We start from the raw sequence: 24325 nt of genomic DNA on the forward strand, positions 1-24325 counted from the left end.
ACTAGCAAGCATATGAACTCTAAGCATAAACCATCGGCAGCCTTAATGTAGTCATAGCAACCTCTTGCTTTCATGTCTAATTCAAGAACTTAACTAAAAAGACAGTTCCAGCAAATTACAAAGAAAATTAATCCAAAACTTGAAAACCAGTCTCAGCATTTCTCAACGTGGTCAAACATTTAAATAACCGTTTCACGTCGGAACTGCTATGATGCACGTAGTTCGGGAGAGTTTTTGTTGGGTTTTTGAATTCTATATATATATATATATATATATATATATATATATATATATATAAAAAGAGAGAATAAAACTATTAAGAAATCATATTTCATGAAAAGGTATTTCCAAATGAAGAACCTTTTCACATATATAGTACCCAATTTTACGACTTAGTAATAGTCATAATATAAATACTCTCTCAGGCTCTCACAAGATATTTCTTTGTATTTTGAGATTCAATCAGCATATATATGTACGTAATTAGGGTGACAATTAGATTACTCATTATTAATTATTCATAATGTGTCTGCTTTATTTAAATACTTTCTCTAACTTATTTATTATTTTATAATTATCACGTTATAGAAGCATCAAAATTGACTTGTAATTACAAGAATGATTTTATAATAAGTCGTTAGAAGTTAGAAATAAATTGGTTCGGTAGTTCGTCCCAAAAGACAATAAGGGTTTCGTGAGCTCCTGAACTTTTGATATAGCACACAAACAGAAAGATACAGTTATGCAAATTCTATATTAATCCATGGTAAATTAAACTGAAATTTCCCAACAAGATAATGTATTAAACTGTCCGATATCATCTACAAGTTTAAACTGCTAAAATTTTAAATTCGAGTCTCTAAGAAAATATCGATATAGACAGATGTTTTGAGTTAAATATAAAGAAATAAGAAAATTCACATTGTAACATTTTTAATCTTCTAGGTCAGATAATTGTACAATTTGATGCAAACATGGTAATTCCACTAGTTTCAAAGAAATTAAGTGTTTAACTTAAACAAGTTATAATATACACTTTGAGAAGACTTTTTCTTGACTTTGTCTCCTAATGTTCTACATAGAGAGTGTAATATATAGCGTAAAGCCTACACAAATACCTGCGTTGCGTTGCATAACTTGTCCCGCTAGCCTTGTGGTAAAGAAAAATTGAAGTCAATCTATACCAACTTTGAACTATAACACAAAGAAATTACCATTGAGCTCAAGTTAGTTAAACCTAAGGTTAGTGTTTTTCCCCTTAATATGCTGTTTTATTATTATTATTTATCGGCATATTTTGTGTTCAAGGATTGTGAAATAAATGAATAAAAATAACCATGAAGATAGGTTTACTAAATTAACAAGACGTCCATCTTTTAACCTATATCAAAAATATGAAAGAATTTGAGCATCTAATTTGCCTTAAGGTCAGCGGTGTTTGTAAAATAATTTTGTGTAAGGTGCATGTCGACATATATATTATCATAATTCCGCTTGTACACGATTTTGAGTTTGTGACTGTTGGGTTTTACTATAAGCCTTTACTTAATTTTTATCCTAAATTGATGTTTAAATTTACTTTGTATTGATGTTGATTGTTTTTTTGTGTGTATTGTTACAATAATAATTACGCCTTAATCTCAAGCAAGTTGTGGTCGATTATATGAATCTTCAGTAATCATGTTTATTCATTTACATTCATCTCATGCTAACGTTACACAAAATATTATTTTCACACATGCACCACACACACATATATATTAATTAATTATTTAGCAAAATAGTGTTAAATGATACCCCTTAATTCAAATGTTCTTTGGTAATGATCACTAGTATCCAAAAACAGTTCTTAGTTCCCATCTAAGGTTTTAGTGCGAGTAGAGTTACTTGATACGTACACACGCGGGAAATAATAGATATCTGATAGAATAGTTGAGGTGCGCGCAAGTTGATGGGTACATCACCGCCGTTAACAGTAAAAATTGTATATCCAACCGAAATCTTAAGGCAATAGTAAAATAAATCATCATAATTACCGTAATTAATTAATGAGGACAAAGTAACAAACCAAAGAGAAGAGCGAAGTGTCCCAGTCATCAACCAACCCCTCACCCAAAGCCCAAGACTCCATAGATAGACAGGCAAAAGGAGCACGAAACATCAACATCATGGACAAAATAATTTCCTTTAAACACTAGTATTAATAGCTCCTTCTTAGAAACAAGAAAATTAAATCGAGTACGTTGTAGACTGATACATAAAGCTCACATATATCCAAAGTGTATGAGAAAGATCAGCAGAATTCGATGATATGAGTGGTCTAAAAAAAGGTCCTTGGACTCCTGAAGAAGATCAAAAGCTAGTTGATTACATCCACAAAAATGGCCATGGAAATTGGAGTGCTCTTCCTAAACTTGCTGGACTTAATCGCTGTGGAAAAAGCTGCCGCCTTAGGTGGACTAATTATCTCAGGCCTGATATCAAGAGAGGCAAATTCTCTGAAGATGAAGAAAAACTCATCGTCAAACTCCATTCACTCCTCGGTAACAAGTACGTAATATGGACTATATACTACTCGTTCCGTTTCACTTTGTTTGACATTATTTTCTTATTAGTCCGATATGTTCTAAAAAAAATAATATACTACATTTCTATGTTTTCTTAACTAGAAGCTTTATAACCATAAAAATATTATGGTATGTTTACGACTATAAGTTTCAAAAGTCTTAAAACCACATAAATGTTAAGTATGATGTGTTTAACGCCACAAATATTGAGAAGTTATAGTACATGCACTCAAACCTCTCTATAACAGCCTCATTTTTTCTGGATTTTTTTGGCTGTTATATAGCAAAGTGCTGTTATGGAGAACATATATCATAAAATAGCATGAAAATTGGTTCCATAAATACTTGGCTTTTATAGTGAATTTTTGTTATATAGCGATGCTGTTATAGAAAGTTCTGACTGTAGTAATTTTTATTTTAAACTTCATGTCAAGTTAAACCATGTCATACAACATGAAACATAAGGGTATAAATCTCTTAGATTAACTGATGGAATTAACTGTATTATTGACACCCCTAAGTTTATTTTGTTGTAGATGGTCAGCAATTGCAACACGTCTACCAGGACGAATTGATAATGAGATCAAGAATTACTGGAATACTCATTTGAGAAAGAAACTTCTGCAAATGGGAATTGACCCGGTAACTCATAGGCCAAGAACTGATCATATCAACCTTTTTAATGCCTTAATTGGGAATTTGCCTCCTCAACTTCTTGCTGCTATTACTTCCAATTATATCAATATTAATAATATTGATATGAATATTCTCACCAACTTCTTGTTTTCAGATACGGCTCAACTAATTCACCAAATCCAATTGTTACAGAACTCTAGCTTATTAGTTAATTCTCTAATTAGAAATGCCACTGCAACAACTTCTCCCTTAAATATAGAAGCTTTGAGCCAAATTTTAGGGTCACAGAATCAGATTCAAGAGTACAACTCTACCTTAATGAATAACCAGCAATTTCTATCCAATAGTAGTAGTGACTCATTAACTGATTTTGGTCTCAATTCCTCAAATGTACATGCAGAATTCACACATGCAAATAATTTTTCTGGTAAATTAGATTATCAGGAAATTAATGACACTAAATTAGGAGGTGATCAACTGATGCGCCTGAGTGGCACATGTAGCACGTCATCAAGTGTTACTGGAAGTGAAAATCAAATGAAAAATATCAGTAAAATGCATAACGAGAACAACACCAGCGATATTTACCCGAAACAAGAACTGATAATGCAGCCGTCATCTGCATCAACGTCCACATTTGAACCCTGGGGACAAATTATGGGTGATGAAGAAGCAAACGACTCTTACTGGAGAGACATTATTGAGTAAGTTCTGTTTTTAGTACGTACTATAGCATTTAATTTTGAATTTAACTTCTATACACGTCAGACGAAGAAAAGATTTCTTACACTATAAGGTTACATAAAAGATACTACATGTTTTTGTTCATCATAAGTAAACCTGCATGTTGAAATATATTCGTGGCGTTAAATTTTTTTCAACTGTCGATGTATATAAGTTAAATGATCTTTTATCTTTCACCTATTTAAAGATATTCATAGTTTAATTAAATTGATGTTTTTACTAATTCTTTATGTTGTTTAATTCTTGCAGCCAAGCTTCAAGACTCCATGACCGCTACTCACCTTGAATTGCTTTGGTTGCATATTAGAGCGACGGAATATTGAGACACTTTCTGTTTTTGCTGCTACCATTTTTTGGTTTTTTCTTCTTCTGTAAATTAAAATATTTTGAATTTTCATTAATTGGCGTGCAGTTTCTGGTTTCCATTGTATCAGAGGTGTTGCTTTTTTTTTTTTTTGGTACTTAATAAACCTAGACTCGAAAAAAATCCATTTCTCCTTAAATTTGGAAAAGTGGAGTATAAATATCGACGGTATATATATGCTTTAATTTATCTTCGTGTAATGAATAAATTATCTACTTGTGCTGGATATGATACATACAGTTATTTAAAAGTGCGCAGTATCGTTCAGGATCCAATATCATGTTTAACTAATAATTTTAGGATTTAACTAATATAAAGAAAGTTTACACTATATATGTAAATTTACCTTTTTGTGACATGAAACATACCTTGTTTTCGAAGATACTAATTCCACAAATATATGGATTTTAAGACTTTTAATTCTCGTTCTAGTTAACCAGACATAATTAAGCTCAAAGGATAACATTAGAAGCTAATTAAACCCATTTAGCCACGAGAAAAAACAAGCGAGATCATAATATTAATTGGTAGGTAATATTGTTGAACTGATAAAACAATTAACCACTCCACCAACCATTACCAAATACTATGGGTAGATCGATTTCATTGAATATGAAGTATGTTTGAATCTTCTTTTTCTTTAAATTCTTCAAATCAGTTCTTTTAGAAGTTTCCACATATTAAGACTATAGTAACACGAGCATTTGAAATTTCCTATTAGACGAAGTAATTATTAAAGAGGAGCAACTCAAGGATCTCTTTCAATTATTTAAGTTTTCACATATTAAGACTATAGTGGAAGAAAATATAATACTGCTCAACGAGAGGAGTTATGAGACTGTATATATGGAGTTGTAAGTTGCAACAGAGCAGCACGACATTAATAATAGAGAGCTTTGTTTAAAAGTGTAATTGGGAATAATTAGAGCATGGCAGTATAAAATTGATAAGTTTTTTTCTTTCTAAATATATATGGGAATTAATATGTAATCAAAATCAGACAACTCGATCATAGCTTTGTTCAAAACAAAGTGTAACTAGGAATAAGCAAAAGGGTGAGAATACGCTTGGGGAAATCTTACTTTCCTTTAATTTTCGCAGGTTTTTAAATTGTATTTGGTGGCCAGGTTTTTATGTTTGCATGTAACGAGTCTCTACATGCAAATTAAAGAATATATTGTCGAAGGTCGTTTGAGTCATTGATGCTGCCAAGAACTTGTGTTCCCACTTTAACAATTGTATCTTATAAGGAATCCATATATGTAATTCAATTTTGATCGACGTAGAATTCTACAGGTTTCTTTTTCCTTCCTCTTGGTCATTAATTATATATAACTAACTCTTGGGTTGCAATTTAAAAGTACGATATATAACTAATTCTTTTTCCTTCCTCTGGTCATGCAAATTTACGCTGGCTCCTTTGACCTACCTAACAATGCATATGAAATTTTTTATCTACATATTTTAAGGTAATGATCAATAGAAAAGGTCGCTAACATGAGCAAGTTCCCCTAAGCTATGTATAACCACAATCGTGCAAATTTACATTCCACTAATATATAACTGTTGGGATTGAAGTTTGGTGAATGGGAAATGAAGGAAAGAAAGTAAAGGGTGTTGATATCCAATTTTTTCCTATATATTTTTAATATGCAAAAATACTTTCAAAATAGCATATATATGCATATATAAGCATGCACAAGGTTGTTATAATTTTTCCATAATTTTAAAGATTTTAAATTGATTTATTTCCTTCCCTTTTACTCGTAAAATCCTCAATAATTATCCATCAAATTATTGTTGGGGTGATTTAGTCATTTAAATTCTATATTTATGCTAAAATATTGTTAAAATATTTTTTGTGCATTTTTATAATTGCATTTTGTATTTTTAAAGCTAAATTGCATATAATTGCAATATTAGCCTTATTAATATATAATTACAATTATATGCATAAAATTGATCTTCTATATTTTTAAAATATTAAATATCTATCTTAAATCATTTTAGTATACAAAATTATTTTTTCAGAAATTATCTATTATTTATAATAAATTATATAGGGATAAATTGGCTATTTAAAACATAGCCAGATTTGCATTTCAATTTTAGCCTAATTTTAATCCAACCCCAGCCCAATTCCTAATCAGATTACCCGAACCAGGCCCTAATTACCCCTACCCGTCTAAAAGATCAATGGCCCTCGTCCGTTCTTACCTTTTTTAATCCTAAACGACCCCCTAACCCTATCTCATTCTCCCAAACCCGCCGCCTCTGTATTCTCTCATCTCCTCTCCTCTCTCAGTAACTCAACCTAACTCTAGCCCCTTTAACCGCCGACCTCTCTTCTCCGGTTTTCTCCGGTGATCTCCCATCAACTCCTAAGCCTTCGATGGCTCCTCTAATGCCACGCTTGCCTTCTCTAAGGTCTTCAAAGGCCCATGGCCACGCCGAATTGCACTTAGGGTTCGTCACTTGTCTGTTCTGGGCTACTCCAGTGTGATTTCGAGCAAAATCACACCATATTTATTACGATCCTTGGGATTCTAGACATGTTCTTTCATCTCTATTTGGGTTTCTTCTGAAACCCTAATTTCTATCTGTATCTCCTAGATCCGTACCAATTTAAAACGATTTGAGTTGGCTTCTTTGATGTTTTACAATATCCTTGGAACTCTTTACAATAACCATGTGATTTCAAGTGTTTTCATCTTCTTCTAAAATTAGGGTTTTCGAAACTTCTTCTAAAACTTTGTTTAAACTAATTCTTCATGTTTAAACTTCTATCTCTTGCATATTTCGACTGATTCTATGATTTTACTACCTTTTCAACTCGCCTATGTTGAAATCCAATTTTCTAAATTTCTTCGTCTGGTTCTGTGTATTAGCATGATTGCTCGTTTCTTGTTTGAGTTTCTGCGACTATCTTGCTTCGAATATGTTCTTACTAAGTTTTTTATCACTTCTATATGTTTGTGTTCATCTTGACTGATCAATACTTGCCTCTTTGCTTGCTATGTTTGGTTACTCCTATCTCACTCTTTTTATATGTTAAAACTCTCTCTTTGATTGACTATGAACTCCTTGTTTCTAGGCTTGATTTGAAAAACTTCTCTTTAGACCTTCGATTTTCCTGTTTAAACTTAGGAGCCCATGTTACTCTCCTTAAATCAGTAATTTCGAATCCTCGATTCCATGATTTACTATATGCTGATTTTCGATTATTTTCATATTCTGCAACTTTATTTTGTTTTCTTACCTTATTTGGTTAACTGAGTATTTTACTGATTCTTCATTACCTGTTTTCTTAATTGAACCTAGGTACTTACCCCTAATTGTCTGTTTTGTACCTTATGCTCTACTTGATTTCTTTCCTTTATCATTTCTGCCTATTACCGTTGGTTGATTACCCCTTAATTAAAGGAGTTCTTGCATTAATTTGATTCTGATTAGTATTTGGTTCCATAATTACTATGCTACTATGATTCTTGCCTTATTTTTTTCTAATTTCGAACTACTATATATACACACACTCTCATTAACACAAACACACAAACATTGGTTCAAAAAACTCTCTCTTACACGCTAAAAAGCTTTCTGCTCTCTTTTGTATCACTTACTACTGTCTAAAGTCAGCCGGCTGCAAGCCAACGCTGACTACTGGGTTCTCTTTTTCTTTGTGTTTACTACCCTTCTACTGGTATTTTCCAATTTTAATTCAAGTCTCAAAAACAATATATTTCTCCTATTACTTCAATTTGTCATATTTCTAATATGCCTTTACCTATGGTTTTGTTGCTCAACCTGCAATTAGCATGTCTACTTCATTGTCTTCTTTCTGCATGCTATATACCCCTTAGGATACCCTTCTAGTATGTCTTAATGTGTCTATGTTTCCCTGATCCCTGGCATGCCTCCTTTCCCGTGTAAAGTAATTGGCTATCCTAAGCTTCTTGATTCTGTATTAACTCTACAGTTCATGCTATATTTTAAAAGCCTTGACCCCCCGTTTAAGGGCCCCTCTGGTTCTGTACCTATGTGTATATATGTTTACTATGTGCCCTATGCTTACCCCCAAATCCCCATTACCCCCTAAATGGATGTGTGCACCTGTCTGACTTCATGCATTGAAATGCTGATGAACTTCTTCTAGTTCTGTATTTGGTTTGGTTGATTGTTGATCACTTACCCTTTTTAAATTGTATTATTCAATAACTCCCAATGTGTTTTACAAAACACTTTCAAGCAAAATGTCTTTTAATGTTGTTTTCCTACTAAAACCTTTCAAATTGTGTCAAACACTATCACCCTACTCCTAAGTCCTTAGGTTCTCCCCCTCCAGTATGTGTACTGCCTTGGGATCCTCTTGAGAACCCTCTGAACTCTGGCACACTGAGGCTGGCTCTTCCACGCTGCACTTATTCAATTTGGTTACCAAGTTTAGGTGTGAGCACCGCCCGGGATCCTTGAGATCCTTAGGGAACTTTGACGCACCTAGACAATGATATTGTCTATGAAAGTGGCATTTGAGGCTATTGGAGGCTTTGAAAATCTGGGCCTATTTGTAGGCTCCCTATAGAATAACTTCTTATTTTTCTTATCTAATTATGTAATTCATTCATATGGTCTATAATAATTTGTAAACGAATATTGGGATAACTAGTGAAAAGGGTGGGTAGTTACATATTTGTGGGGTAATACGGGTATAAACCATGCCTATAGGACTTTATATTTTGCTATGATTGCCTTACCAAGTAGAAACCATGCCTATAGGACTTTATATTTTGCTATGATTGCCTTATCAAGTAGAAACCATGCACTATAGGACGTTATATTTTGCTATGTTAGAAATCATGCCTATAGATCTCAAGTGGTTTCAATAATAGAAATCATGTTATAGGTTTTAAAACCAACTTCACGAGTAGATACCATGCCTATAGGATATGGTTCAGTTCAACTTCTGTTATAAAGTGTTTACATGTGTGTTTCATTTGTCAGCATGCCTGCAAGTTCCTAAAAATCAGTTTTAAACAATTAGATATCATGCCTATATGGGACAACACAAGAAATTCTGCCTATAGATTTAAGCCAGTTTAGTTTAAATAAATCAATCTAGTCCACGATTAGTTCACTTCGAAATTAGTTTAATTAATGGTTTATTTTCCCTAAAACGAGTTCTTTCAAAAAAAATGCCTTAATCTATCATTAGATAGCATGCCTATAGGGATTCAAGAGTCTGTTTTAAAATTTGCCTTGTTTTCACTATATAAACGTAGTTATCAGTATTCCGCGTGTAGGCAAGCCTATAAGGCGTTTTCAAATCCTGTAACTCTGAAACTGTTTCTGTTAGTTAATGTCTTTCTAATTTTAATAGGCTTTAAAAATCAGTAGGCAAACTGGTAGGGGCATTACTTCTGAGTTTTAAAACAAACTGCCTATCTTCTGTGTCTTGATATTCACTTAGATATCATGCCTTAGGATACTGTTTGATAAAAGGCCCTTATTTGTGTTTGAGTCGTGCTACTTATGTGTGTTGTTTGGGGAGGTAAACTTGAGCCTTTAATTGCTCCTTTTGTCTTATGTGCTAAATTCCTAATTGTTCTTGCCTGTCGCCTTAGTATTTTCACCTTTAAAACCTTAGGGGTCTGTCTAGAATTACCTATAGGTAGAGGTTCTAAAATTCCTTCAGGACCATTAAGAAGGGATGGGTAACAACAAGCAATAGAGATCGCTGACCAACATTCGTTTTAATGACCACTAAGGGGGTGGGAAGGGTAGATATGGGATATGATGACTACGCGCTAATGTCACGTATAGCCCCTCATTGAGGAGTGTTTACCGGACATTGTGTGGGGTGATCTTATAAGCTAACCAACCTAGGACTCCTCCTTTTCCCAAAATTCCTTTTTGTTTAAAACTTTGTTTTATACAACTTGTTCAAAATCTTTATCTTATTATTTGAGTTATACAACGTGCTTTACTTGTAACCTATTTGATTCAACTATTTATCTATTAATGGACTAATTCGTAAATATAAGTTCGATCGGGACCCACAGTTGTGGACCGAGAGGGGTGCCTAACACCTTCCCCTCGAGGTCATTTTGATCCCTTACCCTAATATCTGGTAATGCAAACCAATCCAAGAGTTAATCGCTCTAGGTGCCCTAACGCACCATAACTCGTTAGGTGGCGACTCTTCAAATACCCAATTCCCAAAAGGAAATGAGTTATTACCCCCCATGAATGTCGAAACCCGGACCTCTCTCCGTGGAGGGAAAATGGGGGCGCGACAAGGGAAAGTGAGTTTTCTTTTGCTTTGGAAAGAGCAAATGTCCCTCATTGGTGGTGGAAAGAAAAGTAAATGTGCTTATATTGAGAAAGCACTTCCCTTGGTGTTAAATGGGTTGGAAAGAAAGTAAACCTCGTACTATTATTTTCGGCTTCAGATTTGGTCAAAGATTGATTGATTAATCTTTTTGGACAAAATTTCTTTCAATTATTTAATTAATTAACAAAAAATCAACTCGAAATAACAAAGGACCCGCGACGCGACCCAATCCGTTTCTTTTTTTGGATTATTTTAAATTAATTTTTCGGAATATTTTAAATGGGAATCATTCCCCCTGTTCCAATACCCATGGTTGTTTCTGAAAGGTTGCAAACTTTTCAGAAATACTGCCAAAAAATGGCTATAAATGTGCCTTGATCCCAGAATCTTTCCTTACGAAATTTTCTGATCTTCTTCTTCTTCTTCTTCTGTACAAAATTTTCCAATGTGATTTACAATCATTAAGTGGTTCAAAGTTCATCAGAGTTTTTGGTACCAATACAGTGATGAGTTAAGTCGTTCTATCTTGGGAGGATAATATTCCAATACCTCGGGTACATGAGGGGAATAATTTCCTTAAGGACATACTATACATTCAGTGGGTTCGATTTCATTCCGAAATATATTTTCAGATTTCACTTCTGATTATTTAAATTTCTTATATACTTTTGTTGTCTGTTTCTATTTTATTATATTATATTACTACAACTTGACTAACAATCTTAAGAAAATTATTAATATATTGTAATCTACATTCTGCTTTGGAGATTGAAACCTTTGTGGTTTTCTATGCTGTCTGAATTTTTTATTTCTGATTTGAAGGTATAAACACTTCATCAGAGTATTAAAACTCAAAAACGATTTGAGAAACATAAAAAAATCATCGTTTTATTGTGAAATAGTATATACAAAACTTCAATTTTGTTTATTAAACTTATTGTTTATCATTAATTACATTATTGTTTATAGTTTTATTTTCTGCCATTAATTGAACTCTACTGTTGTGGACAGAAAGAAATGGAAATTGATAATGAAAATTCTTCTGCGGCTGTTGCAGCAACGATGATAGCCTCGTCAAGCCGAACCGATGTACTACTGGTCGAAAAAACGAGGAAATTTCTGGAGCCAACTTCAAAGGATGGCAGCAAAGGGTGTTCTTTGGCTTATCACACTTGATATGCAGAAGTTCACCAGTGAAAATCCTTCAGTGTCTGTCGCCGACATGCCAGACAATGAGAAGTTTATGATTGTTGAGGCGTGGAAACAGACAAATTTTTGTTGCTAAGGCTACATCCTAAATGCTTTGGGGGATGACTTGTATAATGTCTACAGCGCTATGAATACTTCGAGAGAATTATGGGATGCACTTGAGAAGAAGTACAAGAGTGAAGATGCCTGCTTGAAAATTTTTGTGGTTGCCAAGTTTCTAGATTACAAAATGATAGACAACAAAACTGTTGGAACCAAAGTTCAAGAGCTTCAACTTATTTTTCACGACCTTATTGCTGAAGGTATGGTAGTGAATGAAGCATTCAAGTGGCTGCAATGATTGAAAAGTTGCCTCCTTCGTGGAGACAATTCAAAAAATATCTAAACCACAAGCTCAAAGAAATGAAGTTGGAAGATCTTATGATCCGTCCCAAGATTGAGGAAGATAACAAAATAGCCGAGTCTCGTGGAAATTCAACGATTATGGGAGCTAATATCGTTGAGGAGACTGCTCCAAAAATTAAGAAGATGAAGAGGTCTTCTAGACAGACTAAGGAGCAAAACAAAAAAAAAATTCAAGGTCAACTGCTACAATTGTAAAAAAAAAAAAAAAAAAAAAAACTTGTCACAAAGTCCTGATTGTCATCTCCCAAAATGGACAAGAAAAAGGGACATGCTAACATAGTGGAGACGAATGATGACATTGATCATCTATGTGAAATGATTTCGGAATGCAACTTAGTTGGAAATCTGAAGGAGTGGTGGATTGACTCTAGAGTCATTCGACTTGTTTGTGCTATCAAAAAAGCATTTGCGACTTACTCTACTGCAACAGCCAAGATTGAGGGTTATGAGAAGATATTCCTGAAGGTGACTTCCGGTAAGGTGTTAACACTCAATAGCGTTCTTCATGTTCCTACTATTAGGAAAAACTTAGTTTCAACTTCTTTACTTGTTAAGAATGGATTCAAATGTGTAGTTGTATCTGACAAAGTTGTTGTAAGCAAGAATGATATATATGTTGGAAAAGGCTACCTCATAGAGGGCCTTTTCAAACTCAATGTAATGATTGTTGACATTATTAATAAAATTTTAGCTTCTTCTTATTCATTGGAGTCAAATGATTTATGGCATGTTTGTTTAGGACATATCAATTACAAAACTTGCGGAAGTTAATTAATTTAGAAGTATTGCCTAAATTCGAGTGTAATAAATTAAAATGTCAAATATGTGTTGAATCTAAGTTTGTAAAACATCGTTATAAGTCTGTTGAAAGGAATTCAAATCCTTTAGACTTAATTCATACTGACATTTGTGATATGAAGCCAACACCATCTCGTGGTGGGAAATAGTATTTTATTACTTTGATTGACGATTGTACTCGATATTGTTATGTTTATTTGCTTAATAGTAAGGATGAAGCAATTGAAGCATTTAAGCAATACAAGAATGAAGTGGAGAATCAATTGAATAAAAAGATTAAAATGATTAGAAGTGATTGGGGTGGAAAATACGAATCTCCGTTTGCAGAATTATGTTCGGAATATGAAATTATCCATCAAACTATTGCCCGTTACACACCTCAATCCAATGGAATTGCGGAAAGAAAAAAATCGGACATTAAAGAAAATGATGAATGCCTTATTAATAAGTTCTGGCTTACCGCAGAATTTGTGGGGGGAACCTATCCTTACAGCTAACCGAATACTCAACAGAGTACCCCACGACAAAACGCAATCTATTCCATATGAAAAATAGAAAGGAAGAAAATTTAACTTGAAATATTTTAAAGTGTAGGGGTGTTTAGCAAAGATACAAGTACCTTTACCCAAAAGGGTAAAGATCGGACCAAAAACTGTGGATTGTGTTTTTATTGGATATGTTACAAATGGTAAAGCATGTCGGTTTTGGTTCATAAATATGATAATCCCGAAATTCATGTTAATACGAAATTGAATCAGATAATGTTGAATTCCTTGAAAGCACATATATGTATAAAGCTGAATACGAGTCGTTAAGTGAAAGATTTAAACGACCATAGGAAGAACCAAAGGAAATACTCCAAGTGAAGAGGATCCAAGGCGTAGCAAACGTCAAAGAACATTTACTTCCTTTGGACTAGATTTTGTGACATTATTACTTGAAAATGAGCCTCAAACTTTCAAAGCAGTTATGTCATCTTCTAATTCAACATTTTGGAAAGAGGCGGTCAATAGTGAGATTCAATCAATTTTGGATAACCATACATGGAATTGGTTTATCTTCCTCCAGGAAATAAGCCTTTAGGTTCGAAATGGATTTTAAAGGGAAAATGAAAGCTGATGGCACTATTGACAAATATAAGACAATATTTGTTGTCAAAGGTTATAGACAAAAGGGAAGCCTTGATTACTTTGACACTTACTCGCCAGTGATCTATTAGGGTGTTAGTGGCACTAGCGGCCGTGTATGGTCTTGAAATCCATCAAATGGATGTTAAACAATCTTTCTTAAATGGAGAATTGGAGGAAGAGATTTACATGAAACAACCTGAGGGTTTGTGGTTCCGGATAAAGAAAAGAAAGTGTGCAAACTTGTTAAGTCGTTTTATGAACTTAAACAAACACCCAAAAAATGGCATGCCAAATTTGATCAAACAATGTTGGCAAGTGAGTTTAAAATCAACGAGTGTGACAAATGTATTTACATTAAAAACACTACAGGTCATGTAGTCATTGTTTGTTTATAAGTTGGTGACATGTTGATAATAAGCAAAGATATGGCACATATAAATGCTACTAAGAGCATGCTGGCTAGCAAACTCGACATGAAAACTTAAGAGTTGTTGATGTGATCTTAGGAATCCGAATTCACAAGTCTCCACAAGGTCTAGCATTATCACAGTCTCACTATATTGAAAAATTACTTGACAAGTTCACGTATTTGAATTTCGAGATTGCCAATACTCCAATTGACGTGAGTTATGCACTTAAAAAGAATGAAGGTGAAAGTGACTCACAACTGGACTATGCAAGAATATTGGGAAGTTTGATGTATATCATGAATTGTACGCGACTAGATATAACATGTGATATTAGCAAAATGAGTCGGTTTACAAGTAATCTCAATCAAATACGTTAGACGACAATGAAATGAGTTTTGGGTATCTGAAACATACCCAAGACTCTGCTCTGCATTATAACAAATATCACTCCATGATTGAGGGATATAGTGATGCAAATTGGATCACCGGATCATTGGAAGTTAAATCCACGAGTGGATATATTTTCACAATTGGGGGTGGAGCAGTGTCTTAGAAATCATTCAAACAAACGTGTATCGCCCGTTCTACAATGGAATCTGAATTCATAACTTTATACAAGGCCGGTGAAGAAGCTTAATGGCTCCGAAATTTCTTGGAATATATTCCATTTTGGTCTAAACCTTTGGCACCTATATGTATACATTGTGATGGTCAAGCAGCAATAGGCAGGATAGGAGCGTTATGTATATCGAAAAATCTTGTCACATACGACGGTGACACAATGTTGTTAGACAACTATTCTCTAGTGGTATTATCATGATTGACTACATAAAGTCAAGAGATAACGTGTCAAATCCACTTACAAAAGGCCTATCTAGAGAGGCAGTTGAAAGATCATCGAAGGGAATGGGGTTAAGGCATAGGATAATTCATCATGGCGGTAACTCTACCTAGCAAAGTGGAGATCCCAAAAGCTAGGTTCAAAGATATCAGACAAAGTTATGAATGATGGTTCGACATTGTCAGATAACTCAACCCACTCTCATGATAAAGACAATATTCAGAAATCGGGGTAAAACATTAAGGCTTTTTGATGAGTCAATAAAGCTTAAGGCTTCTTAATAATTTTCTAAGCCTGGCAGTGATAACAACCAAAATGCAAGAACACGAAACAAGACTTGAAAAGCAAATAAAGAAAGGAAAGCAAGACACATATATTAATGAGATATTAGTAATAACTAGAAATAAATCCTAATCACCCCTAATACAATCAACAAAAGCACATATACTAATAGAATCCTCAAGAGGAAGACAACCCTCTTGAAAATTCTAGGGCTTGTTCAAAGGCAACCACCAGTCTACCTTCAAGCTCACAAAATGTATAGAAATATTCAATATAATCTAAGAAATGAAAGATAACCTAATATTTTCTATTTATACTAAGTTCTATATAATGACTAAAAAGACCCTTAGGTGCTTGGGCTCTCCAGTTGTAATTGGGCCTCTTCACATGAACTTGGCCACCATCCTTGAATATCATTTGGATGAAATTGTAGACTCTATTAGGTTTTTCCAAAAGATCATTCAAAACTTCCAACTTCATTAAATGCATCCCAATAATTTGAAGGTTATTGGCTTGACTCCTAGTGAAGGGTCTTGAAGGCATATGCATAATGTGATTATCTTTCCCTTCTTGAAAAAAAATTATCCTCAAATTTGTAACATCGCCTACATCAAAATGAGACAAGTCACTAACATTGAAAACATCATGCACTTGAAAATCATTAGGAAGATGAACTTTATAAGCATTTTCATTAATTCTTTCAAGAATTTGGAAAGGCTCATCTCCTCTTGGTATCAACTTATTCTTTCTCTTGTGAGGGAACCTTTACTTCCTAAAATTCACCCACACCCATTCTCCGGGTTCAAACACCATTTTCTTTTTTCCTTTATTGGCTTTGCTAGCCACTTTTTGGTTCATCTTTTTAAGTTGTTTCCTAGAATTCTCGTGAGTTTTTTTTCATGGCTTCGACTCTTGTCTTGGCATCTAAACCCACAAAAATATCTTTATCCAAAAGTGTTAGATCCAAAGGAGCTAAAGGATTGAAATTATAAACACATTCAAAAGGAGACATGCCAGCATATGAATGAATAATCCTATTATATGCAAATTCTATTAATGGCAATTGTTCCTCCCAAGATGCAAGCTTTCTTTTAACCATGGCCCTAAGCATATTTCCTAAGGACCTATTGACAACTTCGGTTTGACCATCGGTTTGAGGGTGATAAGAAGTAGAAATAACAATTTAGTGCCAAGCTTACCCCACAAACCCTTCCAAAAATGACTAAGAAACTTGGAATCCCTATCACTAACAATTGTTTTTGAAGTTCCATGCAACTTAAGCACATGATCAACAAATAAAGTAGCAACAAGGGTAGCATCATCCCTTTTATGACATGGTATAAAATGTGTCATTTTAGAAAATCTATCAACTACCACAAAAACACTATCTACCACAAATATACTATCTCTACTTTTCCTAGTCCTAGGCAAACCAAGAATACAATCCATAGAAATATCAAACCAAGGAGCATTAGGAATAGGCAAGGGAGTATACAAACCAAAAGGATGTACCTTAGACTTAGCTTGCTTGCACTCAACATATTGACCACATACTTTATCTACGTCAACTTTCATCTTAGGCCAATAAAGTGTTGTTTTAATATATATAAAGTCTTAGAGACTCCTAAATGTCCCATTAAACCACCACTATGTGCCTCGCTAATAAGAATTTCTCTCCAAGAGGACCTAGGCACACACAACCTACCATCTCTTAATAGGAATCCATCAAACTTATGAAATCTCTTTTATTTTTCTACTTTGGCTAGTTCCTTATCCTTCTCTTTCTTCCCTTGCTTATCAAGGTATGAATTATCTAACCTATAAGGTTTCTTATATACCTCAACTTGATCACAATTAACATAAAGCTCATTAAAGTCATGATCACTAGGATAAAGTTCTCTTAGGCTCTCAAATCCCATCAACCTAGAAGTCAAAGTATTCATTAAAATAAATCTCCTAGAAATAGCATCAGCGACCACATATTCTTTGTCTTTCTTAAAGTGAATCACATATGGAAATTTCTTAATAAACTCTACCCATTTAGCACGTCTCTGGTTTAATTTACCTTGGCTCTTAAGGTGATTCAAAGATCCATGGTCGGTTTTAATCATAAACTCCCTATGCCAAAAGGTAATGTTGACAATTTGATAAAGCTCATACTAAGGCATACAACTCCTTGTCATATGTCAAATAGTTCAAGCTCGCCCCTCTAAGTTTCCCACTAAAGTAGGCTACGGGTTGTTTATCTTGCATTAAAACTGCTCCTATACCTACTCCACTAGCATCACACTCAATTTTAAAAGTCTTTTCAAAATTAGAAAGTTGAAGAAGTGGTGCCTTGCTAAGTTTATCTTTAAACTCCCTAAATGATTTCTCTTGTTCTTTCCCCCAAGCATAGGTCTTATCTTTCTTAATCACTTGGGTCAACGGTGCGGCTATGGTGCTAAAGTTCCTAACAAACCTTCTATAGAAACTACCCAACCCATGAAAGCTCCTAACGTCCCCAATAGACTTAGGTGTGGATCAACTCCTAATGGCTTCTTCTTTAGAATCATCAACTTATACACCCTTAGAACTCACAACAAAACCAAGAAAGACCATTTCATCTACATAAAAGTACACTTTTTCAAATTAGCAAATAATCTTTCCTTTCTAAGAGCATAAAAAATTTGTTTCAAGTGCCCAACATGCTCTTCAAGTGACTTTGAATACACCAAAATATCATCAAAATAAATTACAACAAACTTTCCGATAAATGGTTTCATCATATGGTTCATAAACCTTATAAAAGTGCTCGGTGCATTAGAAAGTCCAAAAGGCATAACCATCCATTCATACAATCCAAATTTAGTTTTAAAAGCGATTTTCCACTCATTACCGGGTTTCATTCTTATTTGGTGATAACCACTTCTCAAGTCAATTTTAGAAAAAATAAGAGATCCACTCAGTTCATCAAGTAAGTCATCAAGCCTATGTATAGGATGACGATACTTATCATGATTTTATTGATATCCCTACATTCAATGCACGTTCTCCAACTTCCATCTTTCTTTGGCACTAGGATCACGGGAACGGCACAAGGACTCAAGCTTTCCCTTACAAATTTCATCTCAAGAAGGTCATCAACTTACTTTTGCAACTCTTTTGTAGCCTCTGGATTACTCCTATATGCCGCTTGATTTGGAAGTTGATATCCCAGAACAAAGTCAATTTGGTGCTCTATTCCCCTCAAAGGTGGTAGTTCCCTTGGTAGCTCTTCGGGAAAGACAACTTCATAACCTTACTAAGGAGTAAAAACTTCACTAGGTACAAAAGGGGTTAGCTCATTAGTAGTCAAAAAACAATCTTAATGAATAAGAAGTATAAGAGAACGATTATCCTCAACCTCTCTCAAAGGATCTTGATGACTAGCTAACAAACTCACTTTTTCTTTCCCCCTAGACTCACTCTTATTTTGTAAAAGTGAAACCTTTCCCCCATGTTCACTCATTTTTCACTTTTTTCTCTCTTGAAGTGCCACTCTTCTCTTTTTTCCCCTCTATTGAAGTATCACTCTTTTCTCTCGCTCGCTTACTCTTTACTTTTTCCCTTAATTCTCTTATTTTTTTGTAATCTTCACTCACTTGAAATGGTGTCAAAGGTAAAAGAGTAAATTTATGTCCATCTTTAACAAGAGAGTACTTATTAGTTCTTCCATAATTTTGCTTCTCTATCATATTGCCAAGGTCGGCCTAGAAGCAAATGACAAGCTTGCATTGGCACTACATCACACCAAACTTCATCATGATACTTTCCGATCTTGAACTTTATCAATATTAGCTTTGTCACTTTGAGTTCTCCACACTCATTTAACCATTGTAGTTTATATGGTGTAGGATGCCTCCTTATAGGCAAACTCAACTGCTCTACCAAAGATGCACTTACCACATTTGTACAACTTCCATTATCAATTATCATTGAGCAAACATCTCCCATAATCTTTCATCTAGCATGAAAAAGATTCTCCTTTGATCTAGTTCTTCCTTAGCAAGTGCACCCATAAGTCTTCTTACTACCTAGTAGCACTTCAGGTCTTCTTCTTCACACTCTTCATTATCACTTTCACTTTCCTCTTCAACATCTTTACCATGATCACTATCTCCCGTTTGATATCCTTCATCTTCCATTGCAATGATAACTCTCCGATTTGGACAATCTCTCATGTAATGACCAAGGCCATGGCACTTATGGCACCTACTATTAGTAGGAGACTTGTATTGAGCCTTATTTGATCCTTCTTTAGCCTCCACCTTAGGTTTGGATTTTTCAACTTGATTTTTGAAATCTTGTTTAGTCTCTTTAGGCTTGTCCCAATGGCTTGAAGATTTCCAAGTCTCGTTTCCCTTGCTCCAAGAAGAAGTAGTGCTCTTGGACTTGTAGCTTTTCTCACCCTTAATCCCCTTTTCAACTCTCAAATCCTCTTGGTAAGCATTATCTAAGTAATCATACTTGTGCAACCTCATAGCAGAAGAAATTTTCTTGTTCAACCCCACAAGGAATCTTGGAACATTAAGATCCTCTCTATCATGAATGTTGGCTCTCAAACTTGTCTTCTCGAACTCTTTAAAGAATTCATCAATATTCTTACTACCTTGCCTCAAAGTGTAGAATTTTGAAAGAATGTCTTCTTAAAAGTAATCCGGTACAAACCTTTTCTTCATGATACCTTTCATTTCATCCCAAGTAGTAATAGGATCAAATAGTCATTGTTCCCTTTGCCTATTGTAAGATTCCCTTCAAGTAGAGGCAAATCCCTCAAATTGAGTGATGACATACTTGATCTTCGTGGCTTTAGGCATATTGTTAACTTGGAAGATGCTTTCACTCTTGATTACCCGATCCAAGTATTCTTCTGGGTTACTACTTCCTTTGAAAGGTGGAAGAGTGATCTTGATTGTGTTCAACCCTCTTTCATGCTCATCATGGTTGTATCTTGATTGTAGATAACCTTGCCAAGCTTGTTGCCTCATTGAATTTTGAGCATGATCTTCTTCTTCCTCAAGATTGATGTGCTCTTCTTGTGGTGGTCGGTGATTTTGTGGATTGACCCTCCTTTGTTGCCTTTGGGGTTGATTTTCATGGAGTGGAATCCCTCTTTGTGCATAAGTAGCTTGAGCATGGATCCCCTGTTGCATTAGATTATGATCCAAATGAGTAGAAGGAGTTTATGGAGAGCACTAGTTTCAACACCTTGTTGATGTGGGAGAGTTCCACTCACCAAGGAGTTCACTTTTTCCTCTTAAACTTGCATCCTATTCTCCTTGTTTGTGAACCTTCCATCAATCATACCAAATCTCTTCATCATGACCTTAAACATTTTTTCCATGGTGTTGGAAGATCCCTCACTCATATTGAACTTTCCTACAAAATGAACAAAAAAATTAGTGATAAAAGTCCTCACCGAGTCACTCCCTTAGTGTATACACTCAAGTTGTATGTCACTCAATCACTCGTGTTTCACTCTTGAAAATTGGCTTTTAATTCTCCCTTTTTAATCTCATTCGCTCGAGCTTTTTTTTTAACTCAAAAGGTGAAACTCAAAGTTGCCTTCAAACTAGTACCCAAGACTCTATAACAAGTCCCTTCCATCTTGGAGGTGGAGTGGAATTGATGTTTAAATAAGAACGGACAATTTAAGCAAATTTGGACTTGAACCAAGAAAATTAACAATGAAATAAAAGATAAAAGCGCAAAGAAATTGGCACGAATTAAGTAGACAGACACAAAAATTAGATTAACTATTAATATGAACTAATATTAATGTTATCTAATTGAAGAAGTCAAGAGAAATGAATCAGGAATGGAAAATTTTCAAGATCAAAGCTGCAAGAACCTCTTTTTTGATATAGTGCATTGCTCTCTACTTTGTACAATCCAACAATGGAGTTTGAAGTTTTCAACCAAAACTCTATAAACTAGAAAATAATTTTGTCTCTCAGTTTAATCATGTATTTTCTTCGAATTCTATCACTAAATAATACTCAAACTTGTAATCAATTGGCAACAACTTCTTAAATTTCCAAAGCATCAAATTCAATTTCTAAGTTTCCTTCGATGGAGTCCAAACATATCAACCAACAATATCAATCAATCTTCACAAATTCTTGAGCAAATGAATTCTTGAAAGTGTTCAACAGTGAAGTACGAGAACAATGACAAAATAGAAAAGCCAGAGTACTTTTTTTTTCTTTTTTGGGGAATTTTGTTTAAAGCTCAAAGCAAAGAATTATAGGAATAATTATATAGCCTTGGGTCTTGATACCAAATGATAACAACCAAAATGCAAGAACAAGAAATGGGACTTGAAAAACAAATAAAGAAAGGGAAGCAAGACACAAATATTGATGAGATATTAGTAATAACTAGAATTAAATCCTAATCACCCCTCATACAATCAAAAAAAGCACCTATACTAATAGAATCCTCAAGAGGAAGACAAACCTCTTGTAAATTCTAGGGCTGGTTCAAAGGCAACCACAAATCTACCTTCAAGCTCACAAAATACATAGCAATATTCAATATAGTCTAAGAAATGAAAGATGACCTAATATTTTCTATCTATACTAAGGTCTATATAATGATTAAAAAGACCCTTAGGTGCTTGGGCTATCCACTTGTAATTGGACTTCTTCTCATGAACTTAGGCCACCATCCATGAATATCATTTTGGATGAAATTGTAGACTCTATTAGGCTTTTCCAAAAGTTTATCCAAAACTTCCAACTTCATCAAATGCATCCTAATAATTTGAAGATTCGTGACTTGACTCCTAGTGAACGATCTTAAAGGCATAGGCATAATGTGATCAGGCAGGAAATGACTAGATAGTGTGTCTATAGGATTACACATTTAGAAATCACCTATGTGAGTGTGAAGTGTAAGTCGCTTCAAGATGAATGAAAGTAAAGGCCCATTCCTTAAGCACTCATGAAATCAAGGGTGTTCATGGCTGAAACGAACACAACCGTGAGAACAATAGATGGTTAAGGATTGATTATATGACTTATGTTCTCTAGGTATACAACAAAGCTCGACGGTTTAAAAATATCAAATCTACTGATTGATCGAGCATATCTGATATAAGTTCAAAGGGAAACCTACTTATCCAGATGCAATTAATCATTGCATGTAAATCACACACTCGTCTGTGCATTCTTTTGTCTTATAGCCATTCCCTATTCATGTGGGGGATTGCTGGGATTGAAGTTTGGTGAATGGGAAATGGAGGGAAGAAAGTAAGCTCCCTTTTACTTTAGAAAGAGCAAGTATCCCTTATTGGCGGTAGAAACAAAAGTGAATGTACTTATATTGAGAAAGCACTTCTCTTGGTGTTAAATAGGTTGGAAAGAAAGTAAGTCTTGCGCCGTCGTCATCACTCGCTCGGCTCGGCTTCGGCTTTGGTCAAATCCAACTATTAAATAAGCTCCCTTTTGCTTTAGAAAAAGTAAGTGTCCCTCATTGGTGGTGGAAAGAAAAGTGAATGTGTTTATATTGAGAAAGCACTTCTCTTGGTATTAAATGGGTCGGAAAGAAAGTAAGTCTCGTGTTGTCGCTCGCTCGCTCACTCGCTCACTCGGCTCGACTTAGGCTTCGACTTTGGTCAAAGATTGATTGACTAATCATTTTGGACAATTTTTTTAATTATTTAATTAATTAACGAAAAGTCAACCCGGAATAACCCAGGACCCGCGTCACGACCTACTCTGTTTCTTTATCAGATTGTTTTAAATTAATTTCCCAGAATATTTTAAACGGGAATCGTTTCCGCCTGTTCCAATAGCCATGGTTGTTTCTGAAAGATTGCAAACTTTTCAGAAACAGTGCCAGAAAATGGCTATAAATATGCCTTGATCCCAAAATCTTTCCTTACGAAATTTTCTGATGTTCTTCAAGTGTGTTTTACATCCATTAAGTGGTTCGAAATTTATTAGAGTTTTTGGCACCAATACACTGGTAAGTTAAGTTATTTTATCCTAGAAGGATAATATTCCAATACCTCGGGTACTTGAGGGGAATAATTTTCTTAAGGATACATTGTACATTTAGTGGGCTCGATTTTATTCCGAGATATATTTTCAGATTTTGCTTCTGATTATTTAAATTTTTGCTATACTTCTGTTTTCTGTTGCACAATTATTACTATTTCATTATAATATAGTATTACAGTTTGACTAACAATAACAATTTAACCCGTATGGAAATTTCTTTTCTCTTTCTTGGATTAGTAGTAATAAAAGAACAATGCGTATACACGTGTGAGTGATAAAGTTGATTATTGCACTTGCATAAATTTGCAAGTACATCCCATCATCAAATATGAAGATGCGTTTATTCCTCTCTCTAAACATTTTTGTCTATTCATTTGTTGAGTTAGCTCCCATTTTTTCCATTTTTTTTGTTTGTAAATCTAGGTCCTAAAAACGCTACTTCAGTTTTTAAATATACCATGATACAAAAATATTTAAAAGGAGGTTGATAATCAAAGTAACAAGATATACATTATCGAATTAATTTTGAGATAGGGTGAGAAGAATGTCTATAGTTTAAGGCTCGAGGGAACATTTGATTTTAA

The 24325-nt window shown here is 34.4% G+C and overlaps 1 protein-coding gene across 1 annotated transcript; it reads left to right on the forward strand.

Annotated features, from left to right (window-relative positions):
• Positions 1-2248: 2248 nt before the first annotated feature.
• Positions 2249-4496, forward strand: LOC107829069 (uncharacterized). The gene is made up of 3 exons (XM_016656497.2): positions 2249-2550; positions 3104-3907; positions 4197-4496. Exons 1-3 carry the CDS (start codon positions 2312-2314, stop codon positions 4231-4233), a joined length of 1080 nt encoding a protein of 359 aa, XP_016511983.2. The 5' UTR covers positions 2249-2311; the 3' UTR covers positions 4234-4496.
• The last annotated feature ends 19829 nt before the right edge of the window (positions 4497-24325 follow it).

The sequence above is a fragment of the Nicotiana tabacum genome, chromosome 6 (assembly GCF_000715075.1).
Source record: "Nicotiana tabacum cultivar K326 chromosome 6, ASM71507v2, whole genome shotgun sequence".
NCBI lineage: Eukaryota > Viridiplantae > Streptophyta > Magnoliopsida > Solanales > Solanaceae > Nicotiana > Nicotiana tabacum.

Excerpts from the sequence above, each read along its gene's own strand:
- LOC107829069 (XM_016656497.2), top strand. The coding sequence starts at position 2,312 with ATGAGTGGTCTAAAAAAAGGTCCTTGGACTCCTGAAGAAGATCAAAAG. Across the intron at positions 2,551-3,103 it reads CATTCACTCCTCGGTAACAA|ATGGTCAGCAATTGCAACAC; the intron begins GTACGTAATATG and ends ATTTTGTTGTAG. Across the intron at positions 3,908-4,196 it reads TACTGGAGAGACATTATTGA|CCAAGCTTCAAGACTCCATG; the intron begins GTAAGTTCTGTT and ends TAATTCTTGCAG.